Below are 20,047 nucleotides of genomic sequence, written 5' to 3' on the forward strand. Positions count from 1 at the left end.
ACTTGTACTATTAGAAGATAGTTACAAAAAGGGAGATACAGTGTAGTCCAAAGTGTCTGTAGAATGACATTTGTCGTCTGTTGCTGAGACTTGAGAGATCAGAAAAATGGAAACTGCATCTTAATCTTAATTTCTAGCTTGTTTACAGTTTTGAATGTTTCAAAGCATTTATAACAGAGGAATAACAGAATAAAACTGACTATAATCATGTGATCAATCAATATCTGCTGGTGTTGTCAGTTTTCAATCTAACAATTGAGTTGAATATGCTTGCTATTGCATTGGCATTCCTAAAGTGGGGTATCTCTAACAGCAGAACATTAGCTCACAGGAAGTCATTATATGACCCACAAATATTCTTCTTGTCAGAATGCAAAGTGGGTCTGATCATAAGCATGGAACAGCAACAGAATGAAAAATAAAAGCTGACAGTAATGCATTACACACCTTTATTCCTGTTTCCTTGCCCAGCCTTAGTTCCTGTGGCTATGTCTACACTACACAGCTTTTAGCGACACAGCTGTGTCTCCATAGCCATATTGCTAAAAGTTGCACAGTGTAGCCACCGTTCGTTGGCTCTCCTGCTGACAAAAAAACTTCTACCCGCCACGAGCGGCGTTTGCGTTGTCGGTAGGAGAGCACTCCTGACGACAATGCACTGTTCACACTGGCACTCGTTGGTGGCAAAATTTTTGTCTTTTAGGGTTGGTGGTTTTTTTTTTTAAAACACCTCTGAAAGACAAAAGTTTTGTCGTTCAGTTGCCAGTGTAGACATAGCCTAAATCTACTCCAAGCATTGGTTTTAGAGAACATCAGCAGAGTTGCTGAGGGACCCCTGGCAGTGTGATACCCTGGGGCTCTCTTTCAGTCTGTGTTTTTGAGAACTCAGTGCCGGCTGAGGTTTGTTTAAATCTGCCAAGCTCCTCTTTTTACAGCTACTTAGGGCATGGCTACACTTGCAGATGTAGAGCACTGTGAGTTAAACCCGTCTTCGTAGAGTGCAGTAGGGAAAGCGCTGCAGTCTGTCCACACTGACAGCTGACAGCGCATTGGCATGGCCACATTTGCGGCACTTGCAGCAGCATTCGGCATGGTGCATTATGGGCAGTTATCCCAGCATGCAAGTGACTGCAACGTGCTTTTCAAATGGGGGCTGGGATGGGATGGAGTGTGGCAGGGAGTGTGTTGTGTGTATGTGGGGGGAGAGAGAGTGGGTTTTTGGGGTGCTGAGTGTGTCAGCATGCTGTCTTGTAAGTTCAGACCTCCCCTCCCCTGCCTCCTTCTCAGTAAATGTTTGCTTTTTCTCGGAGCTGAGAAGCAGCCGCATTCCTGCAGCCGATTTCACAACAATGACAAGAGTGGCCACTTGACTTAAGGGGATTATGGGACGTTTCCGGAGGCTGATCAGAGCTCAGTAAAGCAACACCTCATCCACACTGGCACTGTGGCGCTCCAATGGGGGCACAGCAAATGTTATTCCACTTGCCGAGGTGGAGTACCAGCAGAGATGTAGCCGCGGAGTCAGAGCGCTCTATGTGCCTTGCCAGTGTGGACTGGTAGTGAGTTAGTGCGCCCAGGGCTCCTTTATTGCGCTGTAACTTGCAAGTGTAGTCAAGCCCTTAGGCTTTGTCTTCACTGACAGTGTTATCTCACTGTAAAATCCTAAGGGAAGACAAAGCATTTGTAGTGTTTACTGCAAGATAGCTAGGTGAGGTCATACCCATACCCACATCATGGTTCTTGACCTTGTCAAGTTTACCTCTCTGTAAAACTGATGTGCCTTGTCTTCGCTATGTTTTGCGGCAGATTAGCTAACTCAGCGGCTCCCAAACTTTTATTGGTTCACGTACCACCCAGTGGCAGATTTAGAGTTAGTAGGGCCCTGTGCACAGCTTTATTTTTGGCGGCTCCCCCCCCCGGGGACCCAGCCCAGAAAAAGAACATTCTCTCTTATCTCCCCCACTGTTTTTCATTCTTTTTTTCTTCATCCTCCTCCTATATTATAAGTAATAGGAAGTAAATGAAAATAAAGTGAGGCATCTCAATTGTTTTTATAGTCTTTTTTTTTTCCCCCTTCCACAGACCACTTGAAAACTGCTGAGGGTCTCGGTGGACCACTTAATGATCTTTCCAAATGTTGTTTGTACTGTTAGCTAACTATTATAAAGTGCTTTGGATAAGAGCGCTTTATAAAAAAAACTTAATAACCTTTCCTCGGTCCACCTGAATGGAGTTCTGGACCACAGTTTGAGAACTTCTGGTCTAGATGAAAGCCTTATTTGCATTATGCTAACGTGAAAAATATGTAAAAATAAAAAGTATAGATGACGCATGAAGGGAAAAATAAAAGTTAACTTCCTCTGAAGAAACGTATTCAATTTGAAAAACAATATATTTATTCAGATAGTTTTTTTCCTACACTTTTTCTTTACAAAATCATCAATTAAGTCATCGTAAGTAATATTTTGTAAAGAGGCACTTCCAATTATCAATAGAATAATCACAGAATCATCAAATATCCGGGTTGGAAGGGACCTCAGGAGGTCATCTAGTCCAACCTCATGCTCAAAGCAGGACCAATCTACAACTAAATCATCCCAGCCAGGGTTTTGTGAAGCCTGACCTTAAAAACCTCTAAGGAAGGAGATTCTACCATCTTCCTAGGTAACCCATTCCAGTGCTTCACCACCCTCCCAGTGAAAAAGTTTTTCCTAATAGTCAACCTAAACCTCCCCCACTGCAACTTGAGACCATTACTCCTCGTTCTGTCATCTGCTACCAATGAGAACAGTCTAGATCCATCCTCTTTGGAACCCCCTTTCAGGTAGTTATCTGAAAAGCAGTTATCAAATCCCCCCTCATTCTTTTCTTCTGCAGACTAAATAATCCCAGTTCCCTCAACCTCTCCTCATAAGTCATGTGTTCCATCCCCCTAATCATATTTGTTGCCCTCCTCTGGACTCTTCCCAATTTTTCCACATCCTTCTTGTAGTGTGGGGCCCAAAACTGGACACAGTACTCCAGATGAGGCCTCACCAATGCTGAATAGAAGGGAATGATTACGTCCCTGGATCTGCTGGCAATGCTCCTATTTATACAGCCCAAAATGCCGTTAACCTTCTTGGCAACAAGGGCACACTGTTGACTCATATCCAGCTTCTCGTCCACTGAAATCCCTAGGTCCTTTTCTACAGAACTGCTGCCTAGCCACTCGGTCCCTTGTCTGTAGCAGTGCATGGGATTCTTTCATCCTAAGTGCAGGACTCTGCACTTGTCCTTATTAAACCTCATCAGATTTCTTTTGGCCCAATCCTCTAATTTGTCTAGGTCCCTCTGTATCTTATCCTACCCTCTAGCGTATCTACCACTCCTCCCAGCTTAGTGTCATCTGCAGACTTGTTGAGGGTTTGCAGTCCACGCCATCCTCCAGATCATTAATGAAGATATTGAACAAAAACGACCCCAGGACCGATTCCTGGAGCACTCCGTTTAATACCGGCTGCCAACTAGACATGGAGCCATTGATCACGACCCATTGAGCCTGGCTTTAGTTTAAAGTGGTACGCTTTGTAATATTTCGAGACTTCAGTAGTAACCATAGAGTACAGTAGTTCCTCTGGCATGCTGTAGCCTGCTGAGAGAATTCATATGTAAATGTCAGCTAAATACAAGAATTCATAGATTTTAAGGTGAGAAGGGAACATTATGATCAAACCATCCGACCTCCTGCATTACATAATCCATAAAATGTCACTCAATAATTTCTGCATCAAATTAATAACTTCTGTTTGAGTTATAGTGTATTCATTTAGAAAAATATCCAGTCTTGACTTAAAGACTGCAAGTAATAGAGAATCCACCATATCCCTTGTTAGTTGTTCCAATGCTTAATTATTGTCATTGTTAAATGTTTGCACCTTATTTATAGTCTGGGGGTTTTTTGAGCTTCAGTTTCCAATCATTGGGTCTCATTATGCCTTTCTTTTCTAAATTAAAGAGCTGTGTATTTTTGGAAATCTCTCCCCATGTAGGTTCTTGTAGACCATGATCAAATCACCTACGAACCTGCTCTTTGATAAACCAAATAGATTGATGAGTGACTGATACTTTCAATAACTGAAAATTTTGAAGTTAACATTATTTGTGTGTAAAGAGATGCCTTTTTATTTGTCTCTGAGTCCAAGCAAGAGATGGGGGTTGCTGTTTAATGTGAGAAAATATTTTGGGGATCAGCATATATGAATGAACTGACTCTTTAATTTTTAAAGCTAATGAGAAATCTGTATCTCTTCCATACATATTAAATTATTTTACAGGGCAGCAAGGGGCACTACCGATATCACTGGCAGAGTCACAATGTCAAGCACAGTGGAGTGGATGATATGGTCCTTCTCTCCAAAATCACAGAGGATTCCATAGTGGAGAATCTAAAGAAACGATACATGGACGATTTCATCTTTGTATCCTTTATGGGCATGTTTTTACTCGGGCAATGTGGGCTTGCTGCTATAGAGTATAAGACTAATTAATATATATTATATATATCTCGTTCCGTCCATCCATGAAAGCAGATCAGTGAAAGATGCTGAGCATTTTATATGAAAGTTCATGTGGGATTAAGCAAAATGCTTTACACACTGAGCAAAAAGTTGCGGCCAGGAGATAGTACTCTTCCATTTAGTAGCACAAAACACCTTTGTTCCTTTGGAGCTTCGTCTCTCTTGGGTTACTCTTGCGAAGTTTTTAGTCCTGTGTTTTGCACTGATGAAAACATGTCTGATACTTCATTTTCTCCCTATAAAAATGTGGCATTTGTGTTAAAATTATCTGTCTAACAAAGTGGTATTACTAAGTGTTTTTCAGAAGAATTCATGGTTAAATCAGACACATTAGATTTTAGATTCTTGTTGTAAATACTATAATTCCTTTTTTATCCCTCTCCAGTTTGTGCAGGCTTTTATTTATTTTATTTTATTTTATTTTTAATCTAGAGATCAGCTCCTGAACTTTCAGTTGTTAATGTGTCCATCTATGAATGAACATTGGTCTGTGCCACTTTGGGCAGAGGTTACTGAATCTTTCCACTAAATGCTGACATTGTTTGTGAGCAGAAAACAATCATTTCATGTTTATACTGACATAATGAGTGCGTGGTTTACCATATTGGTGCCCTGGATGTTGTCATTCTTTTCTGAATCAAATCCAAAAATGTATGAGTGGAGCACTGCAAATTCACAATATAGAAATTATGTCCAGTAACTTTTATTTCCTCGCTGGCTAACATGACATCATTTTGTAGCTATTATTCCATAACAATAGATTCTTATGTAGGGCACTAAATGCTAATTCTACAATTTGGGGGTAGGGAAGTGTTTAAACAGTAGATTGTTTACCCATGAACACTTCCAGATTGCTAAATAGAATCTGAAATCCTTACTAAATTGGGCTCTTACACATAGACACACAGCTAAATCCAAGCACCAGTGAACTAGGTCTGACTGTAAAATGGTGTCAGTCACCACCTACAAGCAGATAACATCTTTCATTCCAAAGGATCCTAACATGTTTTACAAACCGTATATAGGCGTGCGTAGTATATATTTATACATATATTACACACAGGAAGAATTACACACAGAGGAATTACTTCATCTATCCATTAAATTCTCCCCAGTAAAACACTGCAGCTATGTAAGAGCGCACAGCACAGCTATATAACAGTTGAGGAGAGGAAGTGAAGTACTATAGGTTCCACTTAATAGCAATCCTGATATTAGCAACTTCTGGTTAATGGCAATATATTGCCAGGAACTAATCCCATCCCATTTAACATCATTGTTACTAGGATTTGGATATTAGCAATAGCATGTGGCTTATTACCACCTCTTTTTGGAAGAAAGGCGCCACCTGCAGGCAGTTTGCAAGGCTGCTGCCCCAAAAGGAAGCGCTTGGATGCGCTGAGCACCCCTTGCAGGTTTTTGGGGCTGCAACTAGAGAAGAAAGTGCTAAGACTTGCCTTCTCTGGCTGCAGCCGAATAAACCGGCCTGGGGCCAGCACTCAGCACATCTCAGTGCTTCCTTCTCGGACCACAGTCCTGCAATGGACCACGCAGAAGGTGTGGGGCTGCAAGGGGAGGCTCTGGGCCACACAGTAACAGGGAGAGGGGCTGGAGCCCAGATGCTAGAGCTGTATAGTACCTCTCCCTACACTCTCTAGGTTGCACCCTGCTGTGGGACTGTGCACAGGGAAGGAATCGCTGGAATGTGCTGAGCCCCGACTCCTGGAGAGCGCAGGAAGAGGTAGTATGCAACTTTGTGGGCTCCAGCACCCCCACTCACGATGGAAAGCCCCAGCATCTGGGCTGAAGCCCCCTTCCCTGCTGCTACCCTGCTCTCAGGCAGGTTAGTAGGGCTGCAGCCAAGGAAGGCACATCCCAGTGCTTCCTTCCCTGGCTGTTGCCGCTTATTAGCAACTGCAGATAATAGCAACTTTTTGCTGGCAAATGAGAGGTTGCTAATTAGCGAAATTTACGGTATTCCATATCCATGAATCTGCAGGAGGATTTCAGGTAGCAGAATGTAATTACCCAAAGCAGAATTTAACCAGGACACCAGAGTAGCCTCCTATAAAAGTGGTTCTCAACCAGGGGTACATGCACCCCTGGGGGTACACAGAGGTCTTCCAGAGGGTACATCAACTCATCGAGATATTTGCCTGGTTTTACAACTGGCTACATAAAAAGCACAAGTGAAGTTGATACAAACTAAAATTTCATACAGGCAATGACTTGCTTATACTGCTGTATATACTATACACTGAAATGTAAGTACAATATTTATATACCAATTGATTTATTTTATAATTATATGGTAAAAATGAGAAAGTAAGAAACTTTTCAACAATAGTGTGCTGTGACACTTCTGTATTTTTATGGCGGATTTTATAAGCAAGTATTTTTTAAGTGAGGTGAAACTTGAGGTTATGCAAGACAAATCAGATTCCTGAAAGGGGTACAGTAGTCTGGCAAGGTTGAGAGCCACTGCCCTACAACACCATTCTGGGGTGCTGCTTTCACAGTAACTTGCCTAGAACAGTGTCACCTACTGAATCACCAACACCACTTCCTGCAGCACCCTTAGTAAGTCTCTCATCAGAGAACTGACCCAACCTGAGAGTATGTTGCTTCACTTCTTTCAGAGTAGTAGCCGGGTTAGTCTGTATTCGCAAAAAGAAAAGGAGTACTTGTGGCACCTTAGAGACTAACCAATTTATCTGAGCATAAGCTTTCGTGAGCTACAGCTCACTTCATCGGATGCATTCAGTGGAAAATACCGCTCTCCTGCTGATATTAGCTCATTTTAAGTGATCACTCTCCTTACTGTGTGTATGATAACACCCATTGTTTCATGTTCTCTGTGTATATAAAGCTCCCCACTGTATTTTCCACTGAATGCATCCGATGAAGTGAGCTGTAGCTCACAAAAGCTTATGCTCAAATAAATTGGTTAGTCGCTAAGGTGCCACAAGTACTCCTTTTCTTTTTGCTTAACATCTGTACATCAGATAGCTCCACTGAAGTTTACACCACTGAGAGTTCAGACAGTCCCTTTAAAATGCTGCTTTTTGTCACGTTCACAACAGCTAGTCCTTCTCAAGCTGTCAATAAGACACTCCAGAAGTGGCTAAACAGTTCAAATATATAATTTCCTTTCTTGTATTTTTACTGAAAGTGTCTTTTTTTTTTTTTGTCCTCAGATACATGCTCCTGAGCTCAACGGTTAACGTTGTGCTAAAAAAATTAAATTAAATTAAATTAAAAAAATTAAATAAAAAATTAAATTAAATTAAAAAAAATTAAATATTTTCCGAATCATATGCGATATGTTTGTATTTGTAAGCCTCAGTAATATCATTCTTACTGTTAAGGATTGTTGAAAGTTATAGTTATTTAACAGCATTGATGGGAAAACCCAATTATTTTTGTAAAGCTTTGTTTTATTGATAGATATTTATAGCTCAAAATATTATATCACCAGTAATAAGGTAATGCTTTATGAAATTATAGCCACTGAGGAGGTGTCATGAACCTTAACTGCTCTTGAATACAGACATATATTGGATCTGTGTTAATCTCTGTGAATCCTTTCAAACAGATGCCATACTTTGGAGAAAAGGAAATTGAAATGTACCAGGGAGCTGTAAGTAAAGTTTCCTATAAGATATTGCAGATATTCAATTGTATGTAAAGGTTCTTCACGCTTTGTTTGGACTAATATGAGTATATGTTGACTGGTTTTGGTGGTGGTGGAACTTACTGGCCTAGACTAACTTAATTTGGATGCAGCATCTAATTTTAATGAGGTCCTGCTTCTCCCTCCATTTACATGCTGGATTCTCTGAGACAGAGTTAAGCTTGCAAAACAGATTCATGTATTGATTTAAGTTTGATCAGGTTTCCCCACAGCAGACAGTTCCCCTATACAAGAGGAATTTTTCACCAGCTATCTATACCTTAGATCTCTAAAGCTGGACACCAAAACACAGAGGCACACAAAATTAGAGGCCAGTTTTGAAAATTGGACTGTAAGTATGGGGCAGAGGGAGGGCACAGGTAACTCAATCTGCTGCACTGGAATCAGGCATGTCCATAGACCGAAAACTACGTATGCTATTCAGTCTGAATGGGGTGGGGGGTGGTCTCACATGGCCAATCAGCCTGAGGCTCTGTGCAGTGTTTATTTGTTAGCTTAAGACCACTTCTGAAAGGGGCATAAATTATGTGAGTTTCTCTTGGACAGGTATATATTTAGGTATTCTACATTTTTAAAATAGAGTGTTTACATATCTCAGCCAGGACAAAAATTGATTTTAATATGTACCTGCTGAAGTCTGAGGCTCAATTTAAAATGCAGAATTTTCTGTCCTAGCAAGAAACTGTTCCGTGATAAATACTTATATTATTTTTTTCTGTGGTATTTAATGATCTGTCTGAAATTTACATTATATTCCCCAACCCCTTCCCATAGGCTCAGTATGAAAATCCACCACATATCTATGCTCTAGCCGACAACATGTACAGGAACATGATTATTGACAGAGAAAACCAGTGTGTCATTATCAGGTAAGAAACAGCTGTTCACCTATTATAGCTGCTAGTTTAAAGCTTTCTCAGAAGGAAGCAGGGTCTCTCATTTTATTGCTAGATTCCCTTAATATTGTAGAATTATTCATTTGTGTGTGTGTTGTGGGGGGGATCTCAGATAATATTGATGATGTATTATTTATTTTGGAACGACTTTAGAACACTGAAAGCATTATGGACCTTTCTAATTGGGCACAAGTGATGTCATAACTATGTTTAATAATGCCCAGTAAATGTACAGGCTGAATGCTTTCCCTTAGTTTTATATATAAAAATTCAATTTCAGAAAAGCAGCAAGACACTCAAGCAAGGAATTTTTGCATTTCTCATGTGGTTAAAGTCACTTGGTCTTTGCCCTTGTACCTGGTAACACTCCCAAGTCATACTATAATCACCCACAAATAGGCCCCCCTCATCATTTCTTACTGCAAAATTATAATGCACAGTACACTCGCAATCAACTGCATTCAAGCACACATGCAACCTTCCAGCACATCTTATTTTTCAGTATCATAGAATATCAGGGTTGGAAGGGACCTCAGGAGGTCATCTAGTCCAACCCCCTGCTCAAAGCAGGACCAATCCCTGATTTTTGCTCCGATCCCTAAATGGCCCCCTCAAGGATTGAACTCACAACGCTGGGTTTAGCAGGCCAATGCTCAAACCACTGAGCTATCCAAAAGAGGTTGAGTCTTGTGAACTCTTTGAGGGCATTACCATGCTTCTTTTTCTCTTACATCAATTTATATTAGTAGTATTAATAAAAATCTTTTGTCACTGAAAATTAACTATTTCAGGATTTTATAATATTACTAGACATTTTTTGGATCCTCATTTTTGTTTTATAATGTTGCCTTTGCTTGTAGCTTAACAAAAAGAACCCTTCCTCTCCTCAATGCGTGACTCATGTCAAGGGTCCCCTTATCAAAAATGCAGTGGCTCTGGAGAATGTATATGAAAGGTACATGGTTACAAATTAAACCATGATAGGAGGTTTAAAAACTGGCTTTTCATAATTTCCCCATCAGCTGTATTCAGGACTTCCTTTCTACTTCATTCCCAGAGGGGTTTTGCTATATATGAGGTCGTTGTTAGTGGGTTCTACTGTATGTGAGGTTGTTACTCTGGTGTCACCTTTTAAAGCTGCCCTGAACCTTACTTAGTTTGTTATAAAGTCATCACTAAATGAAACAGTGCATCTATAACTTCTGGTCTGAACCAAAAAAGTATTTGGAATGACTCCTCAGCTATGCCCAGGAAGTCTTCCACTGAGCCTGTCCCCACCTTAGTTTAGATTAGCAGAAAGGTATTTAAATTTGTAATAGCCCCCAAAGAGCCACCTGGCTTGTGGGGATAATCAGAGAGTTCTGTATACCCTGGCCACCCCTCCTATGCCAGGGGCCTTCAGGGGTGGCAAAGAGCTAGCTGTGTCAGCAAAGATTCCTCGTACCAAGGAAACTTACAGGTACCTGGGGAACTTTTTGGCCTCTTTGTGTTACTGGAGTAGTGCAGATGAGCCAGAACAGGGGCCAGGATCTGAGTCTTTATATTTGAAGGTGTTCCGCATATAAGGTTTTCTGCCATCGTATTAAATGTCATAGTGTGAAAGCAGAGATCATCTTAATATGTGTCACAGATGAGCTGCACTTGAAAGCCTTCAAAGAGGAGTTGTGTGAAAATTCTTCATACTTGTGGAATTTCTTTTTGAGCTGTGACTCATAGTCCTGGCCAAGCTCCCAAGGGTGACATCCCACAGTAGAAAAGTGTTGGGTGCTCCTAGTACTGGAAAACAAGAGCATGTAGCTTCTTGGAAGTAACTGATTACACATGTGCAAAGATACTATCAGCTCAGACTTCCACTCCTCTGCCTTCTTTTTAGCAATACTAGAGTTATTTGGTTCTGTTTCTGAGTTCATAGGTGTTAGGAAACAAGTAAAATTTGGGTTGGTTTTGCTTTGAGCTTTGGTCCTTCAAATCCAGAGCTTGGGGTAGTTCATATCTATGAATCTGTGAATATGCAGGTCCAAATTATCTGAATCCCCACAATTCGAGTGTTCAGAGAAACAATTCTGGATTTGACCTACATAAGGGCCAGGTTTTCAAACATGCCTAACACCCAGAATGTCAAGGTCTTTGGAAAATCTGGCCAGTTATTTAGGTGCCTGAATTGTGACAGCTGAGTTCTTTTATAAAAGACAGACCCTGATTGTGGGTAGTGAGCTCTTTTGAAAGTCTGGCCCATACTGTAAATAAAGTATGGTTTGTGTTCCCTGAGACGTGTGCACAGCCTCATCACGCTCTTCCTGTGTTGTGCTTGATACATTTGAAGGGTATAACAAGAATGAAAGAAGAAAATCATTTTCATGACATTATATACAAAATGTTCCTCTTCCTTGATGCATGTTTATTTTTCCTAAGATTATTTTTGTGAGATAAACACAGGAAAAGCAGGAGACTAAGTTTCCAGATGCTTTTTATGTTGGTGTTTGATTTTGGGGACAACTGTGAATGGTTCACTGCTGGGTTGTTAGATTTGTCAAATCAAAGAATTCAGCCAGTTGTACCGTTCGTTTTAGTTAATTTTTATATTTTTGTGCTCTTGATCAAATTCCATGTACATTGCTTTGGATTACTTAAAGATTCTTCTGATTATGACATCACAGCTCCTAATAGTTACAAGATGCAGAGCTGATCCACCTCTCATTCACCAGTCTAAATTTGGAATGACTCTACTGAAGTCGATGAAGTTATAATGGTGTAAAAGCACACCAGTCTCTTGCTCTGGCATTGCCAAAGAAAAGCTTCTGTGGGTAGCCTATTAGTGAGCATTCTTAAAAGATATCCAAAATAGCTCCATCTCCTCTTCCGTACCACTTGTTATAGGTAGTTGTGCCCATTCTAGGGCTTGATTACTGATTATATCAGGCCATTTTACTTCGAACATTCTCTACAGACACCTATAATGAAAGCTGTTCAATTTGCATTGGATGGACTTACTATTTTCCAGGACTCTGCTCCATAGAAGAGAACATTTAGGACAGTGTTTCTAAAGATCTTAATTTGGTGGTTTTGTTAATCACATTGGACTTCCCTACTGTGTAGAGTTTTTGAAATACATCGGTTGCTTTACCTGTTCTGGACTTTATATCGAATATGAAATCACCACCTAAGTACATTTAGTAATGGTTTTCAAGGCTTCACCTTCCAAGTAGATAAAATCTTTGGTAGGTAAATTAATTTTCATAACTTTCATCTTTGATTTATTAATAATAAGATCTAATGGCTTGGCAGAATTTGCAAGACCATTTGTCTGTTGCTGCATATCTTTAACTGATTTATTCATAAAACAGACGATGACTGCAAAGTCTAAGACTCCAGGCTCCCCGTCTATTCATGCAGTGTCTGTCTCCATACTGACAATCTGTCACATAACAAAGTCAATAGCAATGACAGACAAGATGCGGGACAAGATGCAACTGTACCTGACACTACTGTTAACATTAAACCAGTTCATTAGCTTCTGGTTTATCTTTACTGCACACTGAATGTTCTGAGACAATTTTTTAATAATTTGAATGAATTTGAATGGTTTTGTTGTTTTATATTATCTGTCTCAGTAATTTTGTATCTACACTATCAAATGCCTTTTGGAAATCCACAAAAGTCAGGACTACTGGGGGCTACCATTCATTGCTTTGCTCTACAATATTACACAGGATGAAGAGCTGGTCTACACAAGATCTACAACTTGTTTGTCTCTAAATCTGCTTAGGGTGATGGCATAGCAGACTTTCCCCTGGGACTGAAAGCAGCATAATCCCATGCCACTTGTTACAAAACTCTGATATCTCTTTGGGGGAGTTTGATTGTAATCCCTCTTTTCCCTTCTTCTGTGGTGTATTCTTTCTGGCAGACCAAATTGAAGAGGCATAGCAGGATTTTCATACTGCCCCTTCCACTTGCTTTAAGCAGTTTTGCAATTTGATCTTTACCTGGCAATTTATTGTTCCTTATTCTTTCAGTAGCTGCTTTAAATTCATTCCAAAGTGATTTCCTCATAGCAAACATCAAGCTCTTCTGTCTTTGCTACATTACTGAAGTTAAATGTTTTTTTTGGTGAGAGTCTATTAAGAATGCCATGGAAATGTTCTGCTCTGCTTTTCTTTTATTAATCTAAGGTAGTAAGGGTTTTCTCTTGTTTATCTTTTATTGGACCTGCCCTTCTGCAGCTAAAATCTCAAGCTGTTCATTTACTGTTTTGAAAAAAGGGTTTCTCTCTTCTTTCACTGATGCCATTTCTGCTTCCAGTGCCTGTCTATCCATATATGCTCTTTTGAGACAGCCAGTTTCATCTAGTAAGAAAATACTGAGTCTTGTCATATATCTTTCAAGGGACAGACAAGCCTGTTTTATTTGTAGAATAATTACCATGTGTGTTAAGAAAACTGTACATGTTTCTAATTATAGCTGTAGAACACTGAGCTTTTATGAATGGTTGTGGACAATGTAAACAATGAGGCTATTCAAGGGTTGGATTCTTCCTGGCCTGGATGCAGGTGCACAGTGTTTGTGTCCAGGTGGTAGGGGAAAGGATGCAAGGAGCCTTCCTTAGCACCATTTGTGTGGCCCTCGTAAGTGCTGGGCAGAATTGCAGAGTCCCTGTGATCAGGAGAAACAGGGATTGCTCTATCCCTCTTTCCCCAGGGCTGTGCAGTGCTCTCTGGAGGAAAGAGGGCAGGAGGAGCAGAATGTCACAAAAACGTCCGCTTGTCCATGGCAATTGAGTGGTTAAAGAGCTTGGGTATTTGACAATTTTAGTTACTAGTGCATGCATCTGAAATTCACAAGAGGCAGCATATCTGTCTGTGCACTTGTTCCCATATATGGAGGAGAGTGTGGTTTGAAGTGATTTGCTGTGTAGCCATAGTGGCCAAAATGTTATTCACATTAAGCGGTTTAGGCTCCAGCAGCGGTTTGATATTTCATTTCATTTCACTGAGTTTTGCTAAGGCATATGCATGGTTATTTATTTAAGTGTATATTATTGGATCTGGCTTCTGTATCCTACTCTAATAGCCTATTGAATTGTTCCTCCCCCCTGTCCCAAATAAAAAAATGGCTGCCCTTCAATGGATACCTAAGAACTGCCAAAAAAAACCCAACAAAAAACGATTCACTCAGCTGAGATTTGAACTATGAAGGGTTGTCTGTAGACTTGTTTTGATGTTGTTTTAAATTCCCTCTAGAGCATCATTGTCTTGTGATCATGGCAGTGGATGTTATGATTAGTAATGTCCTGTTTTGTGTGAGATAATAGATATTTTCTTCAGATTATCCTTAAAGGGTTATGTTTCTGCAAAGGTGGAAGCTTTATTCCCCTTTTTTATCAGCTCGGACGACTTCTTCCATGAGGTGTTTTAGTGTGCTATGAAGAAATTTCTCAATTCAAGTCTCTCTTCCTGTTTTTAATATCAGTTTAGTTTTCATCTGCATCTGGTAGTATTTACTTACAAGAAGGCTACCTGTCATGACCTTAGGATGGTACAACAACTTTACTGATATTAATTTACTTTAATAGAGACTTCTTTCCATCTTCCCCCTTTCAGTAAAACAATCTGACTAACTCTTTATCTTAAATTGGTTAAGTCCAAAAGTCAATTTAAAAAAATCTGGTCCTGCTGCTGCATTGCAAAACCCATGCAAGCCTCAAACAATTGATTTTTTTGAAAACTTCTGCAGTGGAGAATGTCGTTGGAGATGTGATTGAATCTTACTGGTAGCAGCCACTCAGGAAAAGGCACTCACACACAAATCTTCAACATGATAAGAAACAGTGAGGCAAAAGCCACCAGCAGAATGGGGGAGAAATATTTGTGTAAGGCAAAGCTGATGGGGATGGTTTGAACAAAACTAAAGAAATGAAACTTTACATGTAGATTTCTCCAAACACAAGAGAATAATATTTTACATCTGCAGTGTCCTTGGTTGGTAGATCTAAGAGCACTTTGTGTACATTAACTAATAAAACTCCTCAATGTCCCAATCATGTAGATAAGTATTATCCCTCCCATTCTGCAGATGGGGAAATTGGTGTACAGGATTTTAAGTAAAAAGAAAAGGAGTACTTGTGGCACCTTAGCGACTAACCAATTTATTTGAGCATGAGCTTTCGTGAGCTACAGCTCACTTCATCGGATGCATACCGTGGAAACTGCAGAAGACATTATATACACACAGAGACCATGAAACAATGCCTCCTCCCACCCCACAGTCCTGCTGGTAATAGCTTATCTAAAGTGATCATCAAGTTGGGCCATTTCCAGCACAAATCCAGATTTTCTCACCCTCCGCCCCGCCCACACAAACTCACTCTCCTGCTGGTAATAGCCCATCCAAAGTGACCACTCTCTCCACAATGTGTATGATAATCAAGGTGGGCCATTTCCTACACAAATCCAGGTTCTCTCACTCCCTCACCCCCTCCAAAAACCACACACACAAACTCACTTTCCTGCTGGTAATAGCTTATCCAAAGTGACCACTCTCTCCACAATGTGTATGATAATCAAGGTGGGCCATTTCCTGCACAAATCCAGGTTCTCTCACTCCCTCACCCCCCTCCAAAAACCACACACACAAACTCACTTTCCTGCTGGTAATAGCTTATCCAAAGTGACCACTCTCCCTAAGTGGCGTTCCCTCAAGTCACACAACAAATTAGTGTCGGGGAGGCACAGGAGTCAGAAGTCTTGACTCCCAATCCCCTACTTTAATCACTAAATTACCCTTCCTCTCAACGATGAAGAAGTGGAAATAAGTTTCCACATAATTTTTTAGCTTTATTCTGAGTTCAGTGAAGTTTTAAGAGTCTGTGTTGTGCAAATTTGACTCTTTCAGAGCAGCAACTACTACTGGAAAAAATTGTTTAAAAACCTAATAAGCATTTTTTAATGATTAGGAAGATATCAAGAAAGTGAACTTGATTTCCAGTAAGGAAAAACTCCAGGTTAAAAATGAATTATGTCAGTGCCACTTACAGTTTATTTTCCATAATCCGGTATCTTCCTTTTTCTTTTAGAATATATACCATATTTTGCAATTTTTGTAACAGCTATGTATGGAAACATTTCCTACTGTAACATGAGGTTATTTCAAATGAAATGTCATTTTTGTTTCTCTAATGAACTTGAGCCATTATAGCCACTTTTTTCTAAATTTAAGAAACATGCTCTTCTATGATATATAAAGAGACTAAGATAGAAAATGGAGCTTGTATTATTTTATAATCATTGGAGAAGTAAAAAAGCAGATAGGTATCCATGGAAAAACTGCTCTAGGTGAATCATTTACTGGAATTACTACAATTCTCGAGGCATTTAACTAATTTTGTGTTTTACTCAGCAGAAGGCAAGATACTATCAAACAAAGTACATCAGATACAGTTGTTGCAGCATATAAATAATGTACCATCATCATATTGTGGTTCTAGATTAATTTTGGCTATTTACTGGTCTCTGATCAATAAAACTGTAAAAACTTAGAAAAGTATGTGCATGTGTAAATCTAAAGTAAACTGTGAAAAGGCAGGCTTGAAACAAAAGTCACATTATTTAAAGTATCACTTAAATCTAGAGACTACAAATAAAATGGAACTAAATTCCTCCACGTTAGTATTCATAGCTACCACTATTTAATGAATAATACAAACCACACATCATTTGAAGAAGGGAGTGGGGGCGGGATAAGTTATACAGTGAGGAAATCTTTTGTTTACAGTGATTTATGACACTGTTTTATATGGGTTCAAATTTATTAAATGCGGTGTTATTTGTCTTAGTGTTTCTTATCCCCCTGTTCTCTGTAACTTGCCCTTAAGGTTACTACAGCATGGTCTTGCAAGGTATGCCCCAAATGGGAAACTAAAGCTTAGGGATCTTTAGGGATCCATTTATGTGTTTCCCCATGTGAAGGTTGTTCTAAACAGCATGCTAATGTTGTCTGGGAGGTATGCACCTGTATCCCACTGGATTGGAGTTGTGTACCTAGCCCCCTGTGGTTCCTTTTGAAGGTTCCAGCTGTTATGCTGAGCTGCTGTGGTTAGATACAGATAGGCTTGGAAAGGTTAGATTTCTATCGATAAATGTCAATAAACATTGATTTCACTGCACGTGCATAAACCGATGGAAAATATGTCCATCAATAATCATCATTTACAGAGAAGCAAAGTAAGAAAAATGCTGGTTGAGAACTTACTAGCATCAAAATGCAGTGATTTAGACTTTTGAGTTAAGTGTTTTACAAATAGACTAGTGAACGAATAGTAAAAACAGGTCTGATTGGTTGATTTAAGGATATTTAGTTGATATATTTTGACATGGGATATTGACAGTTCGTGTTTTAACAGTTTCTAAAGCTTTAACTTTTTGAATTCCACTGTCTACTGTCAGTAAATAATTCTGACTCCCCATAATTTCATGCATCTGAAAATTTAAATAGCTGAAAAAACTAAAATAAAAAAAAATGCTTAAAAATAAACAATGATATTATCTGTCAATTATAAAAAAAATAAAAATTGAACTCTGCCAAACCTAGATATAGGCCTTTATTTATTATATCACACAGGAAATGTCCTTGAAAATTATTGGTTGCTCATGGGCAAAACTGTACATGAAACGAGGGCATCTTAGGGAGCATAGCAGGAAGTATATGGCATCTCTAGTAGGTCACAATACCAAAGGCATAATTCTACCTAAGGGAGGACATCTTTTAAAAGTGAAAGTGTAATTGCTGTTTCATTTTGGAATGCCACTTTAGAAAGGCTTTTTGTTTTCTCTCCTGTTTCATTTGACTCTCTTTGAAGAGTGAAATACAATATGAGCCTATATACAGCTTAGTTCTTATTGATAATGTAACATGGAACTTTCAGTTGCACACATACAAAATGGGAAATGACTACCTAGGAAGGAGTCCTGTGGAAAGGGATCTGGGGGCCATCGTGGATCATAAGCTAAATATGCAAAAGAAAAGGAGAACTTGTGGCACCTCAGAGTCTAACAAAGTAAATTTGTTAGTCTCTAAGGTGCCACAAGTAAATTTATTAGTCTCTAAGGGGCCACAAGTACTCCTTGTCTTTTGCGAATACAGACTAACACGGCTGCTACTCTGAAAGCTAAATATGAGTCAACAGTGTAACGCTGTTGCAAAAAAAGCAAAACATCATTCTGGGATGTATTAGCAGGAGTATTGTAAGCAAGACACAAGAAGTAATTCTTCCACTCTACTCTGCACTGATTAGGCCTCAACTGGAGTATTGTGTCCAGTTCTGGGCGCCACATTTCAGGAAAGGTATGGACAAACTGGAGACAATCCAGAGAAGAGCAAGAAAAATGATTAAAAGTCTAGAAAACATGAGCTATGCGGGAAGATTGAAAAAAATGGGTTTGTTTAGTCTGGAGAAGAGAAGACTGAGAGGGGTATGATAACAGTTTTCAAGTACATAAAAGGTTATTACAAGGGGGAGGGAGAAAAATTGTTCTTCCTAACCTCTGAGGATAGGACAAGAAGCAATGGGCTTAAATTGCAGCAAGGGTGGTTTAGGTTGAACATTAGGAAAAAATTCCTAACTGTCAGAGTGGTTAAGCACTGGAATAAATTCCTAGGAAGGTTGTAGAATCTCTATCATTGTGAATTTTTAAGAGCAGGTTGGACAAACACCTGTCAGGGATGATCTAGATCAGGAATGGGCAAACTATGGCCCACGGGCTGGATCTGGACCTTCAGAGAAGAATTGAAACAGTTCCCAGAAGCGGCTGGCACCACTTCCCTGCATCCCCTGGGGGAGGGGGCTCTTGCGCTGCTCTTGCCTGTGGGTACCTCCCCCGAAACTCCCATTGGCCGGGAATGGGGAACCGTGGCCAATGGGAGCTTCGGTGGAGGTACCCACAGGCAAGAAAAGCACGCAGAGCTCTCTGCCCCCCTCCCTCCTCTGGGGCCACAGGGATGTGGTGCCGGCCGCTTCTGGGAGCGGCATGGCACGGGACCAGGGCAGGCAAGCAGGGAGCTTGCCCTGGCCCCAGTGCATGCCACTGCCACCCCGGAGCTGCTCCAGGTAAGCGGTGCCAAGCCAGAGCCTGAACCCCTCTTGCACCCCACACTCCAACTCCCTGCCTTGAGCCCCTTGCTGCACCCCACATCCCTCCTGCACCTCAACTCCCTGCCCTGAGCCCCCTGCTGCACGCTGCACCCCTCCTGCACCCCAACCCCCTTCCCTGAGCCCCCTGCTGCACCTCACACCCCTCCTCTACCCCAACCCCTTGACCTGGGCCCCTTCCTGCACACCGCATCCCGTTCCACATCCCTCACTCCCTCCCACACCCCAGCGCCTTGCCCCGGCCCTGCATGCAGTTTTCCCACCCAGAAGTGGCCCTCGGACCAAAAAGTTTGCCCACCCCTGGTCTAGATAATGCTTAGTCCTGCCTTGAGTGCAGGCAACTGGACTAGATGACCTCTCGAAGTCCCTTCCAGTTCTATGATTCTATGATCCTGTAGGGAACTGTTTTAATTCTTCTCATGTCTCCATACTTTTAAAATATAGCGGATCCATACATACTGCTTTCTTTCTCCCTGCAATTTCCACCAATGTCCCTCATTTTAGTCCTGAAATTACCTGTGCTCCACACAAATTTGGAGCCTCCTCATTCTTATTGTTGAGGTTTGCTTATATCAGAAATAAGGAATCATGTAATTGAGGTTACAAAGCAGTTTGAATAATTTTTTGTGTATCCCTCATTTTGAATATTTGTCATACATTGTGGTCCCACACTAGAACCCTGGTAGGTTGAGAGGTGTGACTCCCTATAATCTCCTAACTAGGTAAAAACAGTATCCAAACAGGGTCAGCTGTT

General features: G+C 40.5%; 1 protein-coding gene across 1 annotated transcript in view; it reads left to right on the top strand.

Moving 5' to 3' along the window:
- Nucleotides 1–20,047, top strand: part of MYO1E (myosin IE) — a 140,234-nt gene that overhangs the window by 50,488 nt on the left and 69,699 nt on the right. Inside the window, exons 2-4 of the mRNA XM_084640799.1 lie at nt 4,317–4,460; nt 8,110–8,199; nt 9,028–9,122. Coding sequence (XP_084496925.1) covers nt 4,317–4,460; nt 8,110–8,199; nt 9,028–9,122 — 329 coding nt within the window. The remainder of the gene's footprint in view (nt 1–4,316; nt 4,461–8,109; nt 8,200–9,027; nt 9,123–20,047) is intronic.

The sequence above is a fragment of the Lepidochelys olivacea genome (genome assembly GCF_965140295.1).
Source record: "Lepidochelys olivacea isolate rLepOli2 genome assembly, chromosome: 10".
Taxonomy (NCBI): domain Eukaryota; kingdom Metazoa; phylum Chordata; order Testudines; family Cheloniidae; genus Lepidochelys; species Lepidochelys olivacea.